Source organism: Cupressus sempervirens, chromosome 2 (genome assembly GCF_028749045.1).
Source record: "Cupressus sempervirens isolate cs-2001-9-10 chromosome 2, ASM2874904v1, whole genome shotgun sequence".
Lineage (NCBI taxonomy): Eukaryota > Viridiplantae > Streptophyta > Pinopsida > Cupressales > Cupressaceae > Cupressus > Cupressus sempervirens.
The window spans coordinates 772131188-772156069 of record NC_143119.1 but is presented as its reverse complement, the minus strand read 5'-3'; the positions used below and the strand labels follow the sequence as shown (position 1 = coordinate 772156069).

Genomic DNA, 24882 nt, shown 5'->3' with positions numbered 1-24882 from the left:
AAATGCAAGATACGTTTCTTCTATTTATTAGGCGAGGAGTATATACATTTGCATGAACTAGATATTTATCCTTAGAAGTTCAGATATGACTCAGTAATCACTACACTAGATTTACCTTAAATTACTGTTCTCTCTTACAATTTTCTTAATAGTTGGATGTCATGTATGACTATCTTAAAAAAGCCCTGCTATGTTATCAGTGACATGATCCGTGTTGATTACACAAGAAGTAATAAAAAACGTTTTTTTTCCCACATTATCTCTAGTCAATTTTCATCTACGACATTGCCAGGATGCCCGATAAGAGCCATCGGATTTCATTTTTGAGGATTCTTACTAAGGTGGCTGCCAATAGCTAAGGTTTCTAAAATTCTATATAATAGAACTTTACTGCTTCCCAAGATGTAATTGGGGTAGTAGATTCCTGTTTTTCTTCCACCTTGTTAAAACACTGTAAGATTTTATTTCATCTTATCTATTTATTTTCAGCTTGTAAGCTGAACTACATACAAAATAGGGTTCAAAAAGAGTCTTTAGCAACTCATCTAAAAGTAAATTTTGAACTATTTTCTGGCTGTAGACACCTAAAAACCTTTAGAAAATAAAGTATTTTAATTTTCTGAAAAATTCTTGATGACATCATCATTTATTAATTAATTAATTAATTAATTTATTTTTATGCCATTAAATCCCTTTATCTTAATTAAAAATATTTAATTAAGGAATCCCTCCAAAAAATGTTTAAATCTTATTTAAACATTATTTTCTTATTTATTAATTATTTAATTAATAAATTGACCAAAAAACTCAAAATAAATAAAAAATTTATTTTTTGCCCAAAACTTGGCCAATTTCCTTAAGACCACTAACCTCTTCCAAAATCTTCTAATCCTTCTTTAATTTTGATTAAAGGCTAATCCCATCATTTCCTACCCCTAATTCCAACTCAAAATATTTAATTAAGATTAAATATTAATCTTCATGTTTATTAAAAAAGTTTTAATAAATATCTCCTCAACCTAAACCTTTGAAATAAATAAAACTTTATTTATTTCCTAAAAATCTAATTTATCCTCATCCTAAGAAGTTCTAGACTCTTCTAGAAAGTCTTCATCCTCATCCTAGGAAATTCTAGACTATTCTAGAAAGTCTTTATCCTCATCCAAAGTCTAGACTCTTCTAAAAGATGTCTTTAAACCTAATCCTAATCCCCTCCTAACCTTGTCACATTCCCTAAAAATGGGTTAAGACTTACTAACCCAAGCCAAAGTTAACAAATATCTCCTCCTTCACCCACCCTCATTAAATGCCATCCACTTGCCTATCCCTAAGCTAATCCTAAACCATCCTAATCCATCCTCTAATCATTTGCACAATCCTAAGCAAGCTTAAAACCCTCCTAATCAAGCCCAAGTCGAAATTGCTCTCATCTCCCTCAAAATATCTCAACCATAAAACTTTATGAAGCCCACTAGGCCATAAATGACTCTTCCAAGCCCTTTTATTGCTCTTACAAGTCATTATGAGGGTCTTTATGAAGATTTTATCCCTTGAGCCTCTTTTGCTGATTCATTCTTCCCCTTTTCTCCATCCTCTCACCCTGTGACATGTGTCACTCCTTGATTGGCTGTAAGGAAGCACAATCCATGTGCTCTCTTCTCATGCAATCTGAGCCCTCCATGAGCTTTTTCCCATCCTTACATCTTAGCCCTCAATCCCTCAAGCCTCTTGCCTATAAATTGGATCCTTCCCCTTTGCAAAACAACACAATCCATGAAGTAAAGTCATAATGCCATTTTAAGAAGCCATTTTACATCAAAACCATACACTCACACCCAAATTCCAACTCCATTTGAAGCCCTTTTTGAAGCATAAGCTTGAGCATACATCCTATCTATTTAGACAAAGCCACTCAACAAGAGAGCTTCTTATTGAGAGAGCCCATTAATGGCTCATATTCTCAATTGAGAGCTCATCTTAGTCTATCTTGAAGTTTATGAATTTTGTTTAGTTTGTAGAAGCTTTATTTAAATTTGGTTTCTATTAGCATACTAACATTGCTCATATACATTGGCTACTGTGGTGCATGTTTTTATAATTCCTTATTGCAGTCGTTACTTGGAACGGAAAACTTTAAATAGTCTTAAACATTGTAGCTGCTAGCTTTACAAGGAAAAAATCACCTGAGTTATGGAATGTAACTTTTTTTGTGTAGTTTCAATAGGTTGCATGGAACGACAGTCATATCCAGGGATTACCCAAATAAACCTACACTTTTTTCAAATGGAGGTAGTGCAATTAGAAAGCGGCATTTTAAATGCACGCTAACAAAAAATGCAATTTATCAAAATGAATGTTGAAGTTTTATCAATAATGAAAGGCCACAAATATTTTATTGCAGTGTTACCCGGGTGCGCGCACCCCGGTCAAAACCTCGGCGCACTCGATGCGGGTGCGTCACGCACCTGAGTACCCCTGCTGGGAGTTTTTTTGCCGTTGCACCCTTGCCGCACCGGCCAAGCACCCGGGTGGGACGTGGTGCTTGGGTGCTTCCCAAGTGTGTGGGTGCTCGCGGGGTGCTCCGAGAAGAGGCCCAAAAAAGTATTTAAAAAAAAGTGTTTTTGCATATTTTTTTTTCTTGTTTTTTTAGGCAAGCTAACCCTAATTGGGTGTGGGTCCCATGTGATCTATTTGAAGGTTTAATAAGACCAATAGACCTTATTTTCATTTCACCATTTCATTTCATTGTTTTAGAGTAGCAAGGAGCTAAGTGAGAAAAAGAGTTTGGAGGAGCTTGTGAGAGCTTAGTGGGTGGTTTTGCAAGGGATTGCAAGATCAAGAGGAGCAAGAAGATTTGATTTGGCAAGTGTCTCCTCAAGCTCAAGGTAGGGTTTTTTTTATTTTACTTTTTTTGGTTTTAGAAATCAATTTATAATTTTTAAATTTAGTATTTAGTTTTACTTTCAAGTTTCAACTTAAATTTTTGAATGTTTCATTCTTGAATCTTGTTAATAGTTGATAATTGATACTAAATCCGTTTCAGCATATGCCATATTGCCATATTTTTATTTTAAGAACAATGAAAAAATTAAAAATATGGCAATATGGCATATGCTGAAACGTATTTAGTATTTAGTTTTACTTTTAGTATTTACTATTTACTATAGCTTCCTTTATTAATATTTTAAAATTTTAAACAGTAAATGCTAAAATTAAATAGTAAAGTTTTAAGTTTTAACTTATTTTTACTTGGGCTGAAATGTGACATGTATCATGATCATTTTTATAATTTTATTTTCATTTTGTGAAATGCAGTTTTATAAATGGCATTTAGATCTGGCCAAAGTGCAGAAGAAATGGAAATTAATGAGCCAAGTGCATCTGATTATGAGCTTGAGTCCGAGCGTGAAGGAAGTGATCATGGGGCTGATGTAGGTGGTCAATCTAAGCTTGAGGAAGAGCCTCCTTATGTTGCACTAGGGGTGCCTTCTATTGATTGCCCTTCAGAGATTTTGACAAACTATGCAAGGGGTCCTTATGATCCAAAGTCCCCTCTAAAACAGTTTGCTACAAAAGTTACACGTCCTACACCTTCAGGTGGTGGCACGCGTAAATGGAAGTGCAATATATGTGGCGCAGAATGGTTTGGCAGCATTACTAGAGTTAATTGACACCTCCTTTTTTGGAGTGGCTATGGCATGAACCCATGCATATTCTTGTCAAATCCTAAGAATGTCAAATACAAAATTGAAGTGAACAAACTATGGGGCATTCTTGATGATAGTGATGTTCTAGTGCCTAGATCTTTGTCTGCTAGGCAATAGGTACAGAATATATAGCAGTTATAGGGGCAGCAAGATACATCTACTCGTATCTTGCATCAGAGAGCAGGGACTATGTCACCTACACCATCATTTTCCTCACCTACACACAGTTCAATAGGAGATAGCGGTAGGGGGAAACGGAAAGCGACTACAAGTCGTAGTCATAGTAACCCCATTGCTCATTTATTTAACATGCATGCAAGGGACCGGTTAGATGATGCTGTTGGTGATTTCTTGCATCTCTACACATGTGGCTCGATTTCCCTATTTTGTGAGGATGATGTCCATGGTAGTGAACGAGGGAGAGCCATCATATGTGCCACCAGGTGACCACAAGCTGAAGACCACAATGTTGGATAGAGCCCATGACAAGGTTGGGATCTTGATGGAGTAGATGAAAGCATGTTGGATGGATTCAGGCTGCAGCATTATCATGGATGGGTGGACGAACATTAGTCATTGTCCACTCATCAACATTATGGTTACATGCACCGAGGGCCCATACTTCTTGAAGGCAGTTGATTGTTCAGGGCATCGTAAAGATGCTGATTTTCAGTTTCACGTGCTTGGGGAAGCCACTGAGGAGGTTGGGCCACAAAATGTGGTCCAAGTTGTGATAGATGCAACACATGTGTGCAAAGCTGCAGGGAGGCTTGTTGAGGCAACCTATAGGCATATTTGGTGGACTCCATGTTGTGTGCATGCCATGAACAATGCACTCAAAGACATGGGAAAAATAGAGTGGATTAGAAAGGTGGTTAATGATGGGAGAGAGGTGCAGATGTTTATCTGCAATCACCATACATCACATGCACTTTTTAGGAGCTTCGCAAAGAAGCAATTCCTGAAACCAGTTGAGACCAGGTACGCATCATATTATATTCTCTTGGAGAGAATGATTGAGTTGCAAGAGCCATTGCAACTCATGGTTATGACACAAGAATGGAATTGATGGCTTGAGTCCAGAACAGAGCAGGGGAAGAGGGTAAAGGAGACAGTGAAGAGTGATAAGTTTTGGAGTGATGCAAAATACATAGTCTCCATCATTACTCCAGTGTTTCAAGTGATCAGATATGGAGATGCAGATTCACCTAGCCTTGGAGAGGTTTATGAGTGCATTGATTCCATGCTTGGGCAGATGAGGGCTGCTGTGCGTGAGAGAGACCCCACTCTAGCATTTTATACAGAGCACATTGAGCCTATCATTCACCGCAGGTGGGAGAAGTTGAACACTCCTTTGCACATGGCTGCCTATGCATTGAACCCGAAGTGGTACATGCCTAGGCCTGGTAGAGTCACACCACTTCGGGATGATGAGGTGAAGAATGGGTTCTTTCGATGCATTGCCAAAATGTATGATATTGAGATTGCTAGTGAGATTTGCACCAAGTGGTCCGAATTTGCTGGTCTTTCAGGTAATCCGTAAATCTTGTTTCAGTGCTCTAAACTTTTTATTATTATAAGTTCTTTTAATAATTAATTGTTACTTATAACTTTATTTAAGTTATTTATAATTATAATTTTAATATTATGCTGTAAACTTTAAAACTTGTAACTTGTAGGGTACTCGGATATTGCAAAAGTGGATCTCAAAACCATGACACAAAAGAATCCCATTTTGTGGTGGAAATGTCATGGGTCACAGAAGTTAAAGATCAACTCACTAGCCATCCGACTGCTTTCTCAGGTTTGTAATACTAATAACTGATTCCAGCCCTTTATAATCTTAACTTGAAGAGTTTTACTTTGCTGATTTTAATTTATGATTCGTTGATTCAATAATTATTAATCATTGATTTACCATTTATCATTTGTTACAAATTGTATGAACATTTGTTTGTAACTTGTAAGTTGTAACTTTCAACTTTGTTATCTCAGGTGTCTAGCTCCTCAGCTGCAGAGAGGAATTGGTACACCTATAGCTTCATTCACTCTCTTAAGAGGAATAGACTTACCTCTAAGAGAGCGGAGAAGTTTTGCTATACATGGTTTCTTGCGGCTCAAAGATCGCAAGATACGCGAGTACAAGGAGAGCCCTGCAACACGATGGGATGTGGAGCCAGAGGATCTAGCTCAGATTGATGAGAATGCTGATGCAGAAGCCAATGTAGGGCTAGTTGGTGTTCCTTTAGAGGATCAGGATCTTACCCACAATGCATCTAGTAGTTCCAGTGATGAGGACTTCGGCATAGGGGATGATTAGAGAGCACTTGAGATGATTCCATTCTCATTATTGACATTTTCTCATTTTGTTGATTATACTCAGTTTGATATGGCTATGATACATTATTATTATTTCACTGTTTCATGCTATTCAGCTCATTGTGATCATGAGCCGCTTTATGATATATGATATTCATAGAATCATATTTGAACAATGAATTTTGAATCTTGCATCTTGAACTAAGTTAATGTTACTTAATTTTAACACATGTTAAAATTCAGACATGAAATTTTATTCTGCTAAAAGCATATTTCATCTGATATTTAAAAGAATATAAATGTCCTTGTATCATTCATTTATTGAATATACAATTGATATTTTACACAATAATGAAATGCTAAAGGCAAAGTATTTCACACAAGTCGTGAATACAGTTGCTATCTTTCATATATACTAAAGAATAAGAAAAATAAAACATGTGGAAGAAGGTCAGAGATAACCAGTCATTGCCTTTCAGACTTTGACTGGTTAGATTTCCGCTGTTGCATTGTCGCCCATAGTCCAGCTCTCGATCTGGTAAGTTTTTTTTTTCCTCATTTCCCTGCAAGAAGATGGTGTTAGATCTTTACGATCCAAGCAATGACTAGTTATCTACAACCACATTTTTAAAACATGTCATATTCTTCTTATTTTTGAATACGTACAAAAAATAGCAATGTGCATTCTAAGTATTCAAATGCAAATCACAGAAAGGTAATTTGTGAGTGTCACGAGCCCGTGCTCGAACTTCATAAAAGAAAACTCATATAAGCACTGTGTAAAGCCGCACATATGACAGGTTCAAGCAGTAAAAGAGTTCGAGATGCAAATTTTAAGCTATGAAGGAAATTAACTAAACATCAAGTCTTAAATGAACATCCAGAAGCAACAGAGCAAGTATGTTAAGAGATAAGGAGAATTACTGAAATGCCTTTTAAATGGTATCTACAAATATGTTAAAATCTGTGCATTCAGTGGAACAATTTTGAACATTCAGGCCTATTGACAACTCAATACAGGCATTGTGATGAAGACTTACATTGAAATCACATAATCATATGATAAGCAGCTACAGGTGAAGTTATGAAACAGAATCAGAATAGAAAAACCAATATATCCTCAATAATAAGGAATTTTCTACAGATGTGCTTTCATCAAAATACAAGAGGAAAAGCTCCGTCATGATCAAAAGAAACCCAGTTTTAAGTTTCGAGTAAGTTTCAATGGCGGTCCACAAAGCAAAAAAAAAAAAAAAATCTCAATTGGGTTTTGATAAAAATGCAATTTCCAGATTTTTGATCTACAGAAGAAATCTTTTTAAAAATCGTTATCAGCACCACTGAATGAAGAAGGAGCGGCATTCAAAATGAAGAGAATTAATGCCTTGAAAACTCTTTTTGTTTCTATAATCATACTGATATATAAATTCAGAAAATCGTGCATACAGTTTTGATGAAGAAATAACAGTATAATCACAGTTTCAAATGATAACCAAATAAATTTGTTTGCACAGCAAATCCATACATGGCGGCCTTTATTGAAAACTTGAAGTCTTCATTCGAACAACAGGTAAAAATCATGAGGGAGCAACAAGAGTTTTATATACACTGACGTCTCCAAAAATCATAACAGTTCCAGCAAAGGGAAAAATATTTTTATCAATGGCGGCTCTAAGTGATGATTTCCAGCCCCAAAAAACCAAAAAATGATGAAAGCAACTAAAACGTGCTTCAGCCAGTTAAAGCAAAACCCTGTAGAGGAGCATGCTCCCAGCACTAAGTCCTTAAAATGGCGACAATTTTGTTAAGGAAAAAACGTGCTGCCAGCACTTAAGTACAAAATGCATTTTGTCACAACAAATCAAATGCAACAGAATTGTGCTTCCAGCACAACTGCAAAACGTTTTAAAAAAAAAAAAAGGGAAAAACGTTGCCTACAGCCGTAAGAGACCATGATGACTCCAGGATAACAGCAGAAGAAGAGAAAAACGTGCTTCCAGCACTGAGACACGTCAGAGAATAAGTAGAACAGAGTGAATCAAATACTACAACAAGTTGGTGACAACAAACAATGGAGTTTTCTCAGCAAACCCTAGCCGAATATCTCTCTTTTCCTCCATGCGATGTGAAACAAGAATGAGCAACTTTTAGGGTTGCTAATACCACTTAAGTCTCTCACGCCTTTCTTACATTGAATAAACTTTGAAATCCGTGGGAGACTATTAAGTCGGTTTGTTTTTTTTACTTTCTTTTTACTATGTGTAGATGCCACGGGTTAGAAAGTGTTTTTAAACACTTAATTATTTTTGCAAATTCATTTGAAAACAAAATATTTAATAGTGATTATAAACTATTCTATATTTTGTTTGAAGCGGCAAATTTTTACAAACATATTTCCCTTGTTTTCTATCTTTACCTTTGAAGATAAGTAGATAAGAGTGACCTATGTTAAGAGAGGAGAAAGATTCATTGAAAACTTAACATTTTAAATCCTTTGAATTATGAAGAAAGATTGTAAAGATTTTTATTTTTTGGTCGAATTCATACTTTGACCAAGATTTTTGGAGATCTTTATGGTCAGTTAGAACTCTTTTAGGGATTTTTAACATGAGTCATAGGTCCTGTTATGACTTAGTGTAGTTGTTAGGAAGTGAGTCATCTTCTTGATAAGTTTTGACTCCCTTTTTGTAGCCTATCTTTCTGAATTCGACCCAGGTTGGGATTGTATTTAGGAAGTTTTTCTGAACTCATTTAGGGGGTTCAAATTATGCAAAGAAGGCTTATGTGACAGTGTTTTTGTCCTTAGTATTTTTCTGCAGAAATTTGTAACTCATTTTTTGGAAAGATCAAATACAAGTGACGGTGGCTAAGTTTATGATATTTGAATCCATTTTTGGAGCCTTCTTTTCTTTCTCTAATTCTGTGTATTTTCAGGTGATCTGATAAAGACAACTAGTGGATCATCATTTTTCCATGTTGCATTGTCTCACCTAAACACCTTGTTGCAGAAAAGTATGTTTGTTTGCAGGTTGTAGTTCATGTTTTAAGAGGTGAATGCTCATAAGAGAGTCATTTGTTTTTCTCCTTATGCTGGTTCATTTTAAAACTTTATTATAAAATATTTATGCAAGCCTATACAGAAAGGAAGTATTTTGCATGCATTCAGATATGCTAGTAATCCCTCTTAGTGACTCGTATTTGAATTTTCATATCATTTTGGTGCATCCCCTGGTTCTCTAGTTTAGATTTGAAGATTTTAAGTTTAATTAGTTTTTTTTCTCCCTTTTCCCCACAAGTTCATATTAGTTTTCTGAAATTATCAGTGATAACCCAATAGGAACCGGCCTAGAATCCGGAGGTTTCATTTCTAGTTATGCATTTCCCACATGCAGAAATGAGTCCCATGTTAGGCAAGGTTGTTAAACTTGTTTAGTTTAACAAGGTGCAAAATTTTAGCCTTAACAGTTAATTTGTTAAATGGTCATTAGTAATGGTTATGAAGTTTCAAGTTTTAAGTTTGAACTTATGGTTTGTGAATCGCATTTCAATTTTCTCTATTCATTGGATTCAACTAGTCTATATTTGCCATTTGGTATGTTAATGTTATATAATATATTGAAGTATCATTTCATAATTAGCATTTTCAGTCATATATATTATATATATACTATGCAACCCCCTCCCCTCCCCTCCCTCCCCCCCCCCCACGCTCCCCCACTGCCACACCCCCACCGTCCCCCCATCATCCCCAAATTGAGGCTATTTTTGTCCCGCACCCGAAACTCGTCCCGACATCCCCCTGCACTGCCGCACCCCCTTGCCGGGGTAACACTGTTTTATTGGGATACACATTGGAACTTGTATGCTATTGAAAACTAGAATATTAAGTTGTTTAACTTGATCACCAACATTATACGTTTATAATTTTAAATGCATGATATGGGTTTATTTTGCTATGTTTGGCCATGTTCTTCCTGTTTTAAGTTTGTGTAATTGAAAAATGTTGACTTTTTTAACGCCATGATGTTGCTGCATAAATAGAAAGCTACTACCATCTCAAATTAGGATATGTTCTACAAAGAAGTATATTATGAATGGGGCAGCAAGCCAAGTGGGCTCAACCTTGGAGGAAACTACATGGTTAAGCTCACTTGAGTTGGAGCAATACTGGGATGGGTGATCTCTTGGGAAGGCACCTAGATGTAATGACTACTAAGTGTTCCATTCATTCTAATGAGAGATGGGTTCTTGTGAATCATTGCTCATGAAACATGGGTCAATGAGTCTGACTTGAAAGTTACAGAGCTAAATCCTGATAGCAATATAACTATTTGACTTGTTGTGGAAAATACTTGCTACTTATCAAGTGATGATCTAAAGGGTCTCTATAATAGATGGTTCATAAGGCACAACACTTGATGAAGGTTTTGTGAATGGGTTAGCAAGCTAGGTGGGCTTAACCTTGGAGGAAACTCCATGGTTAAGAGTGCTTGAGTTGGAGCAATACTGGGATGGGTGACCTCGAGGAAGGTCCAACACTTCACCCTCGTGAGCATCACATAGATGCAACGAGTGCTAAGCGTTCCTTTCATTCTCAATAGAGATGGGTTCTTGTGAACTACTACTCATGAAACGTGGGTTAATGAGTTTGATTTGAAACTTACACAATTGAATTTTGATAGCAATATCACAATTTGACTTGGTATGGAAAAAATCTCCTACTTATCAATTGATAGGCTAAAGGGGCTCTATTATGGATGGTTCATAAGGCACAATGCCTGCTAAGGTTTTGCAAATGGGGTAGCAAGCTAAGTAGGCTTAACCTTGGAGGACATTCCATGGTTAAATGCATTTGAGTTGGAGCAAACCTGGGATGGGAATCTAGGGAAGGCCTGATGTTCCACCCCTGTGAGCATCATCTTGAATGATTGCTAAGTGATCAATTCATTCACATGAGAGATGGGCTCTTGTGAACTACTACTCATGAAACATAAGTCAATGAGTTTGACTCAAGAGCTCCACAGTTGAATCATGATAGCAATATCACAATTTGACTTATTGTGGAAAATATCTCCTACTTATCAACTGTATTGTGATAGATGTCAAGGACATAATGGTGGTTACCCTAGGTAGGTAGAAAAGTCGCTTGTGCCACAACAGCAGAAGTCTTCTAGAGAAAACAAGGAAAAAACAAATTTTTAAAAAACATAAGAAATTGCAAAAAAAGAGACGAAAAACTACTATTTTTTAAATATAAAGGCATTTGAATAGCTTAGAGCTGTATAGAGCAAATAAAATCATTAGTTCAGTCCATGAATTATGGAATATAGTTTTTTTAGTGATGTTCATTTTGCTGATTATATTGCTTTGCACAGTGCATATTGAATGGTCGATAACAGATAACATAAGTTTCTAGGATGTGGATAACAAGGGACACATCAGTGTATTTTGGGATGGATTCTTTGTGCTGTTTTTAGGTGATGACAAGGACAACAAATTGAAGATTTAGAAAATTTCAAATATATATTATAACATTGATAAGGCATTCATCATATATATTATAGATCCCTAGTACATTGAGATTTCACGAGTTGAATTGAGATGTCACGAGTTGACAAAAATATGAACAAATTTCAATTTTCTATACTTGTTCCTATTCACGTTTTTTGTGGGTTAATCTTTAGGGTTTCCATTTTAAGCTGATGGAGATTGAGGAAATGGTGATGGGATGCTTCTTATAAGGAGGGATGTCTCCGTGCTCCACGAGTACTTCAATAATAGTGAGAAGACCCTGTGGAACAAAGCAGTGAAGGAATATTTGGTACACTGGAAACACTTGCCATTGGACGACGCAACTTGGGAAGGCGAGCACATTCTACAACATCCAACATTACGTTTGCTTGAGGACAAGCAAATTTTGAGACGGGAGGACTGTAATATCCCCGTCATAAAATAGATTATTAATCAAATTATTGTTAATGGGTCGATTGATTTAATATATCTCGGACCCATTTTTGTTTTGTTTCCGTAGTTTATGTTGCCGTCGGCTATCTTTGTACACCCTCAAAAAGTTTTCCCTGACGGGTATTTAAGCATGGCTTGTAGGTAGTCATTGGGTATGCAATTTGGATTATTTTCTATGTACTGTGAATTCCTATTGGACCTCTCTATTGTTTGCCATTTCGGAAGTGAAAGACCTTCCCTATTTGGTTTGTCCAGTTTCAGTGGGATTCAACCTCACCCTATTTTGTCGCCTATAATACTTTGCTCGGATCTGGCAAGTTGGAGCACCATCATGTTGCAAATTGAAGAAATCATTGTGTTTAATTTTATCAACTCTTTGGTATTTGTATTCGGTAAATTCAATCTCTTTGTTTTCTGCTCTCTGTTGTCACGCCATCTATACCAACCTCCCTTCTCCTTTGTTTGCACCTTCCCTACACTCTAGACCTGTGCATCAACCGTGTGGTCTCCTTTAGGCATTTGCTATCCGCTCACCATACAAGTCTACCTTAGGACCTTAGTATTCTTTCTCATGTACGACCCTCATTGACACTGTACGACCATTTCACCCTGCATTGTACGACCAAGATAGTCTCCTGCCGTACCTACTCCCCTCTTGCGTCATTGTACGGTCATCTGCAAATTTGGACATTCCGCACACTGCCACCATACGTAGATATCATTGCTTATGGCTTTCCATTTCTTGTTGTACGAACATACCATCGTACGAACCCTTCTGTCATCTGTCCACACTACCGTATGGCTGTACGACTTCTCTATTGGACACAGACATCATCATAGAACCAAATCATCCCTCTGGTTTTTTGGGCATTAGGCAAGTGTTTCGAAGAGAACTTGGGAACAAAAAATTACACTCTCTGCTATAGAAATGCCTTTGAATTATAGAATAGAAGGGTTTTCTCCTATTTTAGAATAGAAGCATCTGGATGAAGTCTTAAGGATCATGAAGGATCAGTCCTTGTTCGCCAAGCAATCCAAATGTGAATTCGGTATGACAACTATTGTACCTAGGACATGTTGTCAGTAAATATGAAGTTCAAGTTCATCGGGAGAAGATTCGGGCTATCCTTGATTGGCCTCCCCCAAAATCACTCACAAAGTTGCGAGGATTTTTTGGATTGTGCAGTTATTATTGGAGGTTTGTAAAAGGGTTCTCTCAGCTTAGCGCACCATTAACAAATCTAACAAGAAAGGGGTCCTTCCAGTGGAATGAAAAGGCACAACTCACTTTTGATAAGCTGAAGGAAGCAATGAGCACTTGTCCTGTGCTTGCTTTACTTGATTTCACCCGACCGTTCGTTATGGAGTGTGACACATCCGGAGAAGGCATTGATGCAGTACTGATGCAAGATAGACACCCCATAGCCTATGAGAGTAGGAAGCTTACACAAATAGAAAACTTATATTTCATCTACGACAAAGAGATGTTGGCCATCATACATGCACTAACCAAGTTCTGACAGTATTTGGTGGGTGCCAAGTTTGTCGTTCGTATGGATCACAATAGTTTGAGATATTTTCTAGAGCAATGGGACTTAAATGAGAGGCAACAAAAATGGGTAAGCAAGGTTTAGGCTTTTGATTTTGACATTGAATAGTTGAAAGGAAAGAACAATGTGGTTGCAGATGCTTTGTCTAGGAAACCCGCCATTGGCTTACTAACCCAGATTTCAACTGACTGGAAAGCACATTTGTTGGTAGAATATTCCAAAAACACATTTGCCTGTGAGCTAATGGATGACAACACCCAGGATGATTGGTACAAGGTGGTAGATGACACCATTTACCATAAGAATCGGATATTTTTAGTGCCGGAATGCAAATTGAAGTAGAAAACCTTGAAGGAGGTACATGACTCACCCTTGGTAGGACACCCGAGCTTCCTCAAAACTTACAGATGCCTTAGGGAGAGGTTTTCATGGAAAGGATTTAAAGGAGACGTATTGCTATGTAAGAGAGTGTACGGTTTGCCAACAAAACAAATTCGAACGTACTCTGCCTGTTGGGTTATTGCAACCTCTGCCAATTCTAGAACATAAGTGGAAAAATTCTCGATGGATTTCATAACTAGAATTCCCACGGTGAACAGAAAGGATTGTATCTTCATGGTGGTTGATAGATTGACAAAGTACGCACATTTCTTCGCCATTCCCTTAGATTTTTAGGCCGCACAAGTTTCCGATCTGATTTTTAGAGAAGTCTTTCGTTTGCACAGCTTACCACGAAACATTGTTAGTGATCGGGATGGACAATTCATTAGTATCTTCTAGACAGAACTGTTTCGGTTGACAAGGACAGAATTGTCACCAAGCACTAGTTACCACCCTTAGAGAGACAGACAAATGGAGATTGTGAACAAGTGAATCGAAGGTTACCTTCGGAACTACATTTCGGCACAACGAGCATGGGTCAAATGAATACATCTAGGGGAATATTGTTACAATACCACATACCACATTTCCATCGGGATGGCACCATTCAAAGCTCTATACGGGTATAAACCCCTTTCCTTCATCGGCACAGTTTTGGGAGACAGTCGTGCACCAAGGGCAAGGGACTTGCTTTAGGAGGGTCAGGACATCCTAATATACTTGAAGGAAAACTTACAACGAGCACAGAATCAACAAAAGATGTACGCCGACAGAAACCGAATAGAGAGGAGTTTCGAAGTAGGAGATTTGGTCTACCTCAGGCTCCAGCCATACCGACAATCCTCATTGAAAGAAAAGGGAAAAGAAAAATTGAAGCTATGATTTTATGGCCCTTATCGTGTAGTGCGCTGCATCGGTGAAGTTGCCTACATGCTGAAACTTCTGGAAGGGAGCTGTATTCATAATGTTTTCCAGGTTTCCTGCCTAAAGAAAGTTGTGGGACAGAATGTCACAGTAGCTACAGACCTTCCATCACTCAATGAAGAAGGAAAGCTCATATTGGAACCAACAAAGATTATTGAAGTATGTGAGAAGACCTTGCAAAACCGAACGGTGAAGGAATATTTGGTATGTTCGAAACACTTGCCATTGGACGATACAACCTGGGAAGATGAGCACATTCTACAGTATCCGACATTGCGTTTGCTTGAGGACAAGCAAATTTTGGGACGGGAGGACTGTAATATCCCCGTCATAAAATAGATTATTAATCAAATTATTGTTAATAGGCCGATTGATTTAATATATCTCAGACCCATTTTTTTTTGTTTCTGTAGTTTGTGTTGCCATCGGCTATCTTTGTACATCCTTCGAAAGTTTTCCCCGACGGGTATTTAAGCACAACTAGTAGGTAGTCATTAGGTATGCAATTTGGATTATTTTCTATATATTGCGAATTCTTGTTGGAGTTCTCTGTTGTTTGCTATGTCAGAAGTGAAAGACCTTCCCTATTTGGTTTGTCTGATTTCGGTGGGATTCAATCTCACCCTATTCTATCGCTTGTAATACTTTTCTCGGATCTAGCAAGTCGGAGCACCATCATATTGCGAATTGAAGAAATCATTGTGTTTAATTTGATCAACTCTCTGTTTGGTAAATTCAATCTCTTTGTTTTCTGCTCTCTGTTGTTATGCCGTCCGTACCAATCCCAACTTCTCCTTTGTCTGCACCTTCCATACACTCTAGACCTGTGCAGCAATCGTATGGTCTCCTTTAGGCATTCGCCATCTGCTCACCATACAAGTCTACTGTATGGCCTTAGTATTCTTTCTCATGTACGACCCTCATTGATATTGTACGACCATTTCATCTTACACCATACGCCATTTCACCTTGCACCATATGACCAAGATAGTCTCTTGTCGTACCTACTCGTGCATCACCGTACGACCATCTGCAAATTTGGACATTCCGCACACTGCCACCGTACGTAGATATCATTGCTTACGGCTTTCCATTTCTTGTTGTATGGACATACCACTGTACAAATCCTTTTGTCATCTGTCCACACTATAGTACTGCCGTACGGCTTCTCTGTTGGACACAAACATCATCGTACAACCAACTCATCCCACTAGTTTTTTGGGCATTAGGCAAGTGTTTCGAAGAGAACTTGGGAATGGAACATTACACTCTATGCTATAGAAATGCCTTTGAATTTTAGAATAGAAGGGTTTTCTCCTATTTTCTGCACTTTTTAAAACTATTTTTATTTAGAAAAGCGGTTTCTTCCCCATTTTTCCTGATTTAGATCCCAAATTCTTGAAAAACTCCTACAGTTTTGGTTGGTCTGTTTTTTCCCTATGGATAAACTATAAAGTGTCAGTGTGTGAAATTATACTTTGCTTCTGATCACCACAGAAGATTTCGATTTAGAGGGGGTCACATGCCCATTCTTCTTGGGAAAGAATCCACTCCAGAGCATTGGTAGTCGATGGCTTTCCCTCCAGGATAAATATGTCTTTTCATGTGTAGATATTCTATCTCTGTTTAATGTTTTCAACTTGCGCATGGTTTATTTTTCATTTTCTTTTCTGTACATATGTTTTTTTATTTGCAATATTGCATCAGATTTATATTAGTTGTGGCATGTCTGGATTACCCAGAGTTAGTTAAGTTTCAGTTCAGCAAGTCTATATTTTCAAACATGTGCAAATTGAGTAAACCAATAACTTCCAGAGATTAATAAATCCTCTTTTCTTACTCTCCAAATTAGTTTGTATTCATTTTAGCTATGCTTAATATAAGCACTTGTTGATCTGGTTGTATATACTTAGCCACAACATAGTCAAAATATTACATTCCCTTTTTTGGAAAAGGGCATAATTGTTAAAAGGCCATGTTAGTCTGTCAACCCAGCCTATTGAATAACAATTCTAGAATTACTTTTTGGCTATAAGATCAAAAAATTTCTCATGATAATAGTAAATCGGTTGTCAATATGTTCCCAAGTCCCAATCAAAGCTGAAGAAACTCGTGAAATAAACTTATGAACCTAAAAATTAGTTTATTTATGCTAATATCTGACATGTTATCTGAAGGGACAACTGAATTGTTTTGCATTTGATTGTTGCAGGTAAGAAGTGGTTAACTAACAAAGTGGATCTTACTTTTAGGGCCGACATACCACAGATACCTGAAAGGGGGATGAATGTTTGCCCCTCTAATTACACTGAGTACATTCCTTGTCATGATTCAAACTACATCAAAAACTCACTGAAAAATCTTGATTATTCTCGAAAACAGCATCTTGAAAGGCATTGCTCTCCACCTAAAGATCGACCATTTTGCTTGATACCTCCTCCTAAAGACTACAAGATTCCAATCTCATGGCCAATCAGTAGAGACTATGTGTGGAGAAGCAATGTAAATCACTCAAAACTCGCACAAGTCAAAGGTGGGCAAAACTGGGTGCATGAGCATGGTAAATTGTGGTGGTTCCCTGGTGGTGGCACTCATTTCAAGCATGGCGCTTCAGATTACATACAAAGGTGTTTGCTTTAAATCCATATTGCAGTTTTGATTCACTACGCTGGTTTTTTTATGGAGTGGAGTACAATGATAAAAAATTGATCTGCTTGGTGTTTGCTCATAACTATATAATGCTTGTCACTTACCTTAACCTAATGCGCAACACCTAGTACAACTTGCAGGTGATTTATCGTGCAAATGTCAGTTATAATGAATTAGTTCAATTGTTCAATGATATCATTAGTTTTAGATGGAAGTCTTACAAATTGCTCAATTGCTAATAATTCACTTCAACAAACTGGATGGGCCTTCAATGGTCTTCTGTCTTCAAGTGTATTCATGGTAAATAAAATTCTAATATGCTTTTATCTTGTTTAGCTCAATGAAAATGCAATGATACTATTATGTAAATATCGTGTGGTACTTATCACAAGTTTTCAGAATTATGCAGTTCATAATCATATTACTACATGTATTTAGAAAATTCAATGGTTTCATTAGTGCAGATAATTTTTCTGACCAACTTCTTAACATTTCCTGAGCTGGAACAAATTGTAAGTCCCTTCCAAGTTAATTTTCCTAGGCATTTCCCTTCATGAAATTGCATCATTCGAACAATGTCGATAAGTTTTTGACAGATTTGAAAACTGGTGACAGAAATGTTTCCATTGAGATCTCTGTTTAATTTGGACTCACTACATGGAACAAATCCTAGCAGCTGCCCTTTTTTGGTATGCCTACTACATTTTCCATCTGTGGAAGGATACAAAAAACTGGAGATGATTCTTTGAAGTATCCTATTCAGGTTAAAGCAGGGTAGGAGATGGCTTTCCTTTTGTGGATTGCTAAGTATGTACTTTCAAAAGAAAGTAAAGGGACCTTGGTTTAATAGGAATTCGGTTATGGGGAGAAAAATGGTGTAATATGGCTAATAGTGGAGATCAAATGACACATCAAAATCAAAGAGTACATCAGTTTTACAACCACTGGGATATATTTAATATGTTGGAAAGTATTATTCTTTGCCAGCTTTGGGATACACGTCCCTTTGTGGGGCCCATTTTGACCAAAGATAGATATTTGGAGACTTGTGAGTAGTGTGGCAGAGGTGTGGAATACTATCTGGTTAGAGCGGATCGAACTCCTTTGGGAGCATTCAACTAAGGTTGTAAGACAGCTTTTCTTTGGTGACGCTTCCAACTTTCACGAGAGAGATTTGATGGATTTTAAAGTTGATAGTGCTCAAAACTTAGCTAGAATGGAGCTAAGAAGAAGTGGTGTAAACTCAAGTGGGTAGGTGACAGAGACTAGTTGACCCCATCATCATCAAGAAAGGAAACCTATGTGATTGCTGCCTGGCAAAATTGATGTATATTTTCCCTCCAGCAGAGACTGATGTCACTGAAGTCTCCCTTGTCTTACCATAGTTCTTAAACAGTTGGTCTGCTTTTATCATTCCCAACCTCAAAATCTTCAACAAAGCCTTGAGATCAACAACTTTCCAGTGAACCCCAATCTTTGCTGCTGTCCACCAGCACTGATCTGATCTGTTGATTCATACTATTGTAAAGTTTCTGCGAATTCTGAACTTCCAATACTGATATAGTGCCTTTAGACTTGCTGAAGATGGTCTTTAAATATACCAGATCTTATATTAAGTGTTCTGGTTATGATGTATAATTCTGATGAATATTTATTTCTGCTATGAATCATAGGAGGCAGTAAATGTTAAAGGAGCAGACTTGTTGTCATTCATGTGTCCTTTATCCACATTCTTACCCCTTACTTATATGGCACCCAAGAGGCATGTCCTTTCTAAGGACATAACTGTTTCCAGGTCGGCCCTCTATATAAATTACTAAATATATTGCCAAGATCGGTGTCTCTCAGTATTACAATTAGTTAGCAAGTAAACTAACTATAACTTATGCAATTAGAAAATTTTAAATGCTACCAAGGAAGGTGCCGATTTGGTTAAACATATAAGGTTATTTAAGAGCTCAATCATTTCTAAGGATATTCATGCTTTACTAGATCTGTATGATCTGTAGTTCAGAACAATATGATATCAGAGTTGTATAGAATTAACACTCCCTCTTAACTTGATAATCATATTGAGAGAGAACATATCTAGCACCATCAATTAAGATGAATAAGCATAGATTGGTACTCTAAATCTATCTGAATCTTCTAAGCATGTGGTATCATTGAACACATGATACTATGTCATATTACTATACCTGTGATATGACTTATCACTTGTGATAACAGTGTTGCATGGAATGCAATATATAGGATAAATCCAAAGAGTGATTAAATTCTTCCTTTATCCAAGTTGTGACTCATAGGTACTGGCAGGCCTATATCAGTATCTGATCCTGAGTTAAGATCTACCGGTATATAGGATAAAATCCGGAGAATGATTAAATTCTTTTTTTATCCAAGTTGTGACTCATAGGCATAGAAATGTCTACATCACAATGTGATCTTGAAGTTCTTTATTGTTCATTACATTATCTTAGAGATCATCATCTCTCATAATGTCTTTTATACAAGTGTTCATTATCTCAGAGATTGTCACCTCTTAGATAATGAATACAAATGGTGAAGCCCATAACAATCAATAGCTTGACAATAATAACTTTAACAGAAAATTATTTTATTAATAATTAAAGAATACAAATGTATGATAATTCAACCATACCAAATCTTTTTCTGAAGTGATCTATCTTCACTCAAGAGAGAGGTTTGGTAAGAATATCTAATGTCTGATCTGTAGCGCAAATGTATTCTAATTTGACAATTTCCCTGTCTACCATATCTCTTACATAATGGTAAGGAATTTCAATATGCTTGAACCTGTCATGAAAAAATGGATTCGTAGAAAGCTTGATGGAACTCTGATAATTATAGTGAATAATATTGGGATTCATGGGTTGACCAAATAATCCCACAAGTAACTTTCTAAGCCAAATTGCTTCCTGAGATGCCAGTGCTACTGCAATGTTGAAAGATCCCTGATGGATCTCTTCCGTTGATCTGCTGTAATTTTATATTTTTAAATTTGTTTTCCTTGTTTTTTAAAATTTTCTTGCAGAGCTAGCCAGAAGTTGCAGAAGGGTTTGATTGTTTTATATTTTTGATGATTTTTCAATAAGTAATAACATAAGTACAATAACATGAACCAGCTCTGAGAATGTATTCCAAATACATTTAAAGAAAAGTCGCTTCAAGCAGATTTTGTTGAATATACGCCTAATATGTAACCAGCTGAATATTTACAATAATATCCAGATGATTACAACCAAGAATAAAGCCAACCTGAAGGCCTGAAGGTGAAATATGAGCCCAGAAGGAAGCTACCGCCATAATCCAACTCTCAAATGCTGTACGTGGAAAAGTAGATGGCTACCAAGCACGATCGTACAATTGCAAAGTGCCACACGTGGGTAAAATACCCAAACCCTAGCTAAAACTCTGACTTAGTACTGCGTTCCCTAGAAGAAACAATGCACAATCTCCAAGATGCTTCTAATTGCAAGAATCCAGAGCACTGTTTTGGGGGCTACGTCCCAAACAGGCAAAGGAAGTGGGTTTGGCGTCCCAAATGCTGAAAGCTCAATCAGAGCCCAAAACACAAATCCAAGATGTAATATGTCAATAATGCCTTCGAACTTTGTCTTTACCTCCTTCTAACCCACCAAACTTAGCTCAAACTCTAAAAGTGTCTCCATATGGCGTTGGGTTATAAAATAATATATTTCTCATTTTTAAAGTGGTCAAGTATCCAAAAAATGACCTTTTTCCCAATAGAAAGAAATTCGTTCACTGAATTACTCTGAGTCAAAAGAGAAATATTTAGAAAAGTTCAAAACCTTTCCAACGAGCTATTACACCAAGGGATATTCACCCAGATGAGGCCAAAAAACCCCTTATTACTCCAAAATGGCTATAACTTAGCCCTATTTAAATTATTAAAATGCTAACTTAGGGAATATTTAAATATATTAAAGTATTTCCCAAATAGCGAACTGATAGCCAAAACACCTCTATAAGGTGAAACTGAACTCCTCACCTCCTGTGACTGATGCCGGATAATTTGAAATAACTGATAGTCTCATTCCTCAAAATTAGGGATACTCCTAAAAAATAGGAACGTCTTCGAATCTCTCAAAATTGAAACCATAGAATGATCTTGTAGAGACTCAAGAATGTAACCCATCTCCACCTCCTAAAATGTAGGAAACTCCTACAATTAAGGAACTGCTCTCAACTACTCTCCTATTGTCTGAAACTCCAGATCCGAACACTGTGTACCCTGACTAAGTCCCTAAACACCACTGCCAGCCTATGAGACTCTAATGATAGGCCAACTCTATCGTCTCTGATGTCCACTTTATAAAGAGGACATGACAAATGGATTCAACTTTTGTGGAACTCTTTGCTACTGATGCCTGCTATCTGCATGTCCTTGATATCATCGCTGAGCCTAAACTGAAACAATATCCAGAAGTGCTTTTCCTATTAGTAACACTTCCAGCCCAATTTGAGTCTGTAAACCCAAGGTTAAGAGTGCTTGTAAGTATCTCATAATGTGTTTGATTGCAACTAGGTGAATCTTCTTTGGCTCACACATAAACTGACTTAAGGCATTAACAACATAGCAAATATTAGATCTTGTATTTACCAAGTACATCAGGGACCCAATCATCTATCTATAGAGAGTAGATTCTATGGAAGGTGATTCTGCTGCTGCTTCCTTAAGTTTGTGTAGATTAGTCTCCATTGGAGAAGACATAGGTCTGCAGTTCCACATTCCAAATCTCTTCAAGATGTCTAAAGTATACTTTCCTTGATTAAGTATGATGTTGTCAGAGTTCTGCAACACCTCCAGTCCTAAGAAGTAATAAAGGAGTCCTAAATCTTTCATATCAAATTCTTTGATTAGATCTTTCGTGCATTGATCTATAAGATGATCATCACATGTTATTAGTAAATCATCAACATATAGTATCAAAATTATCATATCATCTTTATTCCTTTTATAATAGAGATTTGGATCAACTTCATTCTTAGAGAATGCTAAACTGGTGAGATATGTATCAATTCTTTCACACCAAGCCCTGGGAGCCTGTTTAAGCCCATAGAGAGCTTTCTTGAGTCTGCAAACAAAGATTTTAGGATTATGAGTTTCAAATCCTTCAAGTTGTTCCAAATATACCCCTTTTCTAATCTTTCCATTCAGAAATGTTGTTTTCACATCCATTTGATGTGCTTTCCATACCTTCAATGCTGTAATAGCTAGGATTGCTCTTACAGAGGTGTATCTGGCAACTGGAGCAAAGGTTTCTTCATAATCAATTCCCTCAATCCTCTGGCTACGAATTTGGCTTTATATTTTTCAATGCTATTGTCAGCAACATGCTTGATTTTAAATATCTACTTAGAAGAAACAACAGATTTCCCTTCAGGCCTTGGAACAATTTCCCAAACATTATTCTTAATAATGGATTGGTATTCTTCTGTCATGGCATCCTTCCAAGCTGTATGTTTAATAGCATCTGAAACATTGGTTGGTTCTGATTTAGATAAATCACTCATGTTTGCTGCATAACTAGAAAATCTTTTGGGTCTTTTTCTTTCTCTGAAGGTTTCGGATGGTGTAGCGAAGTCTTGTGCTTCCTCTACAGTTGTAATAGCCCAAAGTGTGTCTTTTCTTAGGATTTTGAGTTTCCTCAAGATTAGGATTTTGAATTTCACCTTCAATTTCTTCAATGTTCTTCCTTTGAAACTCAGATTCGTGACTTTCTTCAAAACTAGGTATATGTGTAGGATCTTCAGAACTTAGGGCTCTTTCGAATGCTAAATCTTCTTCAAATATTACATCCCTACTAAGTTCATTGTTTTTTTGACCAAGTATGAAAACTCTATATGCTTTGGATGTTTCACTATACCCGACAAAAATACCTTTTCCCTAAGGGTTCTAACTTAGTTCTCTTTTCCTTTAGAACATGTATGTATACTGGGCACCCAAATATCCTAAGATGACTTATATTTAGTTTAACCTTAGAAAAGACTTCTTCAGGAGTTTTATCTCTAAGATGGAAGTGAGGACTTATGTTTTGAATATAGACAACAGTAAATGAGGCTTCTACCCAAAGATAATATTCTAAATTTTGATGAAATATCATAGCTTTTGCTGCTTCTATAATTGTTCTATTCTTCCTTTCTGCGACCCCATTTTGTTGTGGGTTATAAGGAACAATATACTCCCTCTTAATTCTTGCTTCTTTACAAAAAAACATTAAACAAATCTGAAGTACATTCCCTTCCATTATTAGTCCTAAGAGTTTTAATTTTGTGTCCTAATAGATTTTCAGTTAGGGATTTGAATTCTTTAATCTCTTAAGGATTTCTTTTGTTTCTTTACATTTTAAGAAGTGAATCCATGTTTTCCTAGAGAAATCATCTATAAAAAGTATATAGTACCAGAATCCTCCAAGAGAAGGAACAGACATAGGTCAGAATAAATTTGAGTGGACTAATTCTAAAACATTGTTAGTTTTCTAGTGCTATCTTGAAATGGACTTTTGAGGTTCTTACCTAAAGCGCATCCTTTGCATATGCTTGAATGATCTTTATTCAACTTAGGGAAACCAGTAACAATCTTCTCCATAGTCGATAAGGATTTAAAGTTTAGATGTCCTAACCTTCTATGCCACATTTCATTTATATCAGCAGCTTCATGAATTAAGGCTTGAATAGGTTCTACATTTAATTCATACAAGTATCCCTTTCTTTGACCAATCAACTTTGATTTCTTAAATGAAGAGTTCTTAGACCAAGTTATTACTTTACGGTCCATGAATGCAACATTATGTCCATCATCTTCAACTGCTGGTTATGACGTATAGTTCTGATGAATATTTTTTTTGCTATGAATTGTAGGAGGTAGTAAATGCTAAAGGAGCAGACTTGTTGTAATTTGTGTGTCCTTTATCCACATTCTTTCCCCTTACTTATATGGCACCCAAGAGGCATGTCCTTAGAAAGGACATGACTCTTTCCAGGTCGACCCTCTATATAAATTACTAAATATATTGCCAAGATCGGCGTCTCCCAGGATTACAATTAGTTATCAAGTAAACTAACTATAACTTATGCAATTAGAACATTTTAAATGCTCCCAAGCAAGGCACGGATTTGGTTAAACATATAAGGTTATTTAAGAGGTCAATCCTTTCTAAGGATATTCATGCTTTACTAGATCTGTATGATCTGTAGTTCAGAACAATATGATATCAGAGTTATATAGGATTAACAACTATGATTATGCCTTAGAACTAAAAGGACTTTGTGATAAACTAGATAGGCAGGTCAATGATTAAATAGTTTAAGAATGTATTTTATAGAATAGACTGGTTCTTATG

At 36.7% G+C, this 24882-nt stretch overlaps 1 protein-coding gene across 1 annotated transcript in view; it reads left to right on the top strand.

Annotated features, from left to right (window-relative positions):
* The window catches only part of LOC149575742 (putative methyltransferase PMT7), a 149162-nt gene that overhangs the window by 24525 nt on the left and 99755 nt on the right, over positions 1-24882 (top strand). Inside the window, exon 3 of the mRNA XM_089815533.1 lies at positions 17058-17472. Within this exon, the coding sequence (XP_089671659.1) occupies positions 17058-17472 (415 nt within the window). The remainder of the gene's footprint in view (positions 1-17057; positions 17473-24882) is intronic.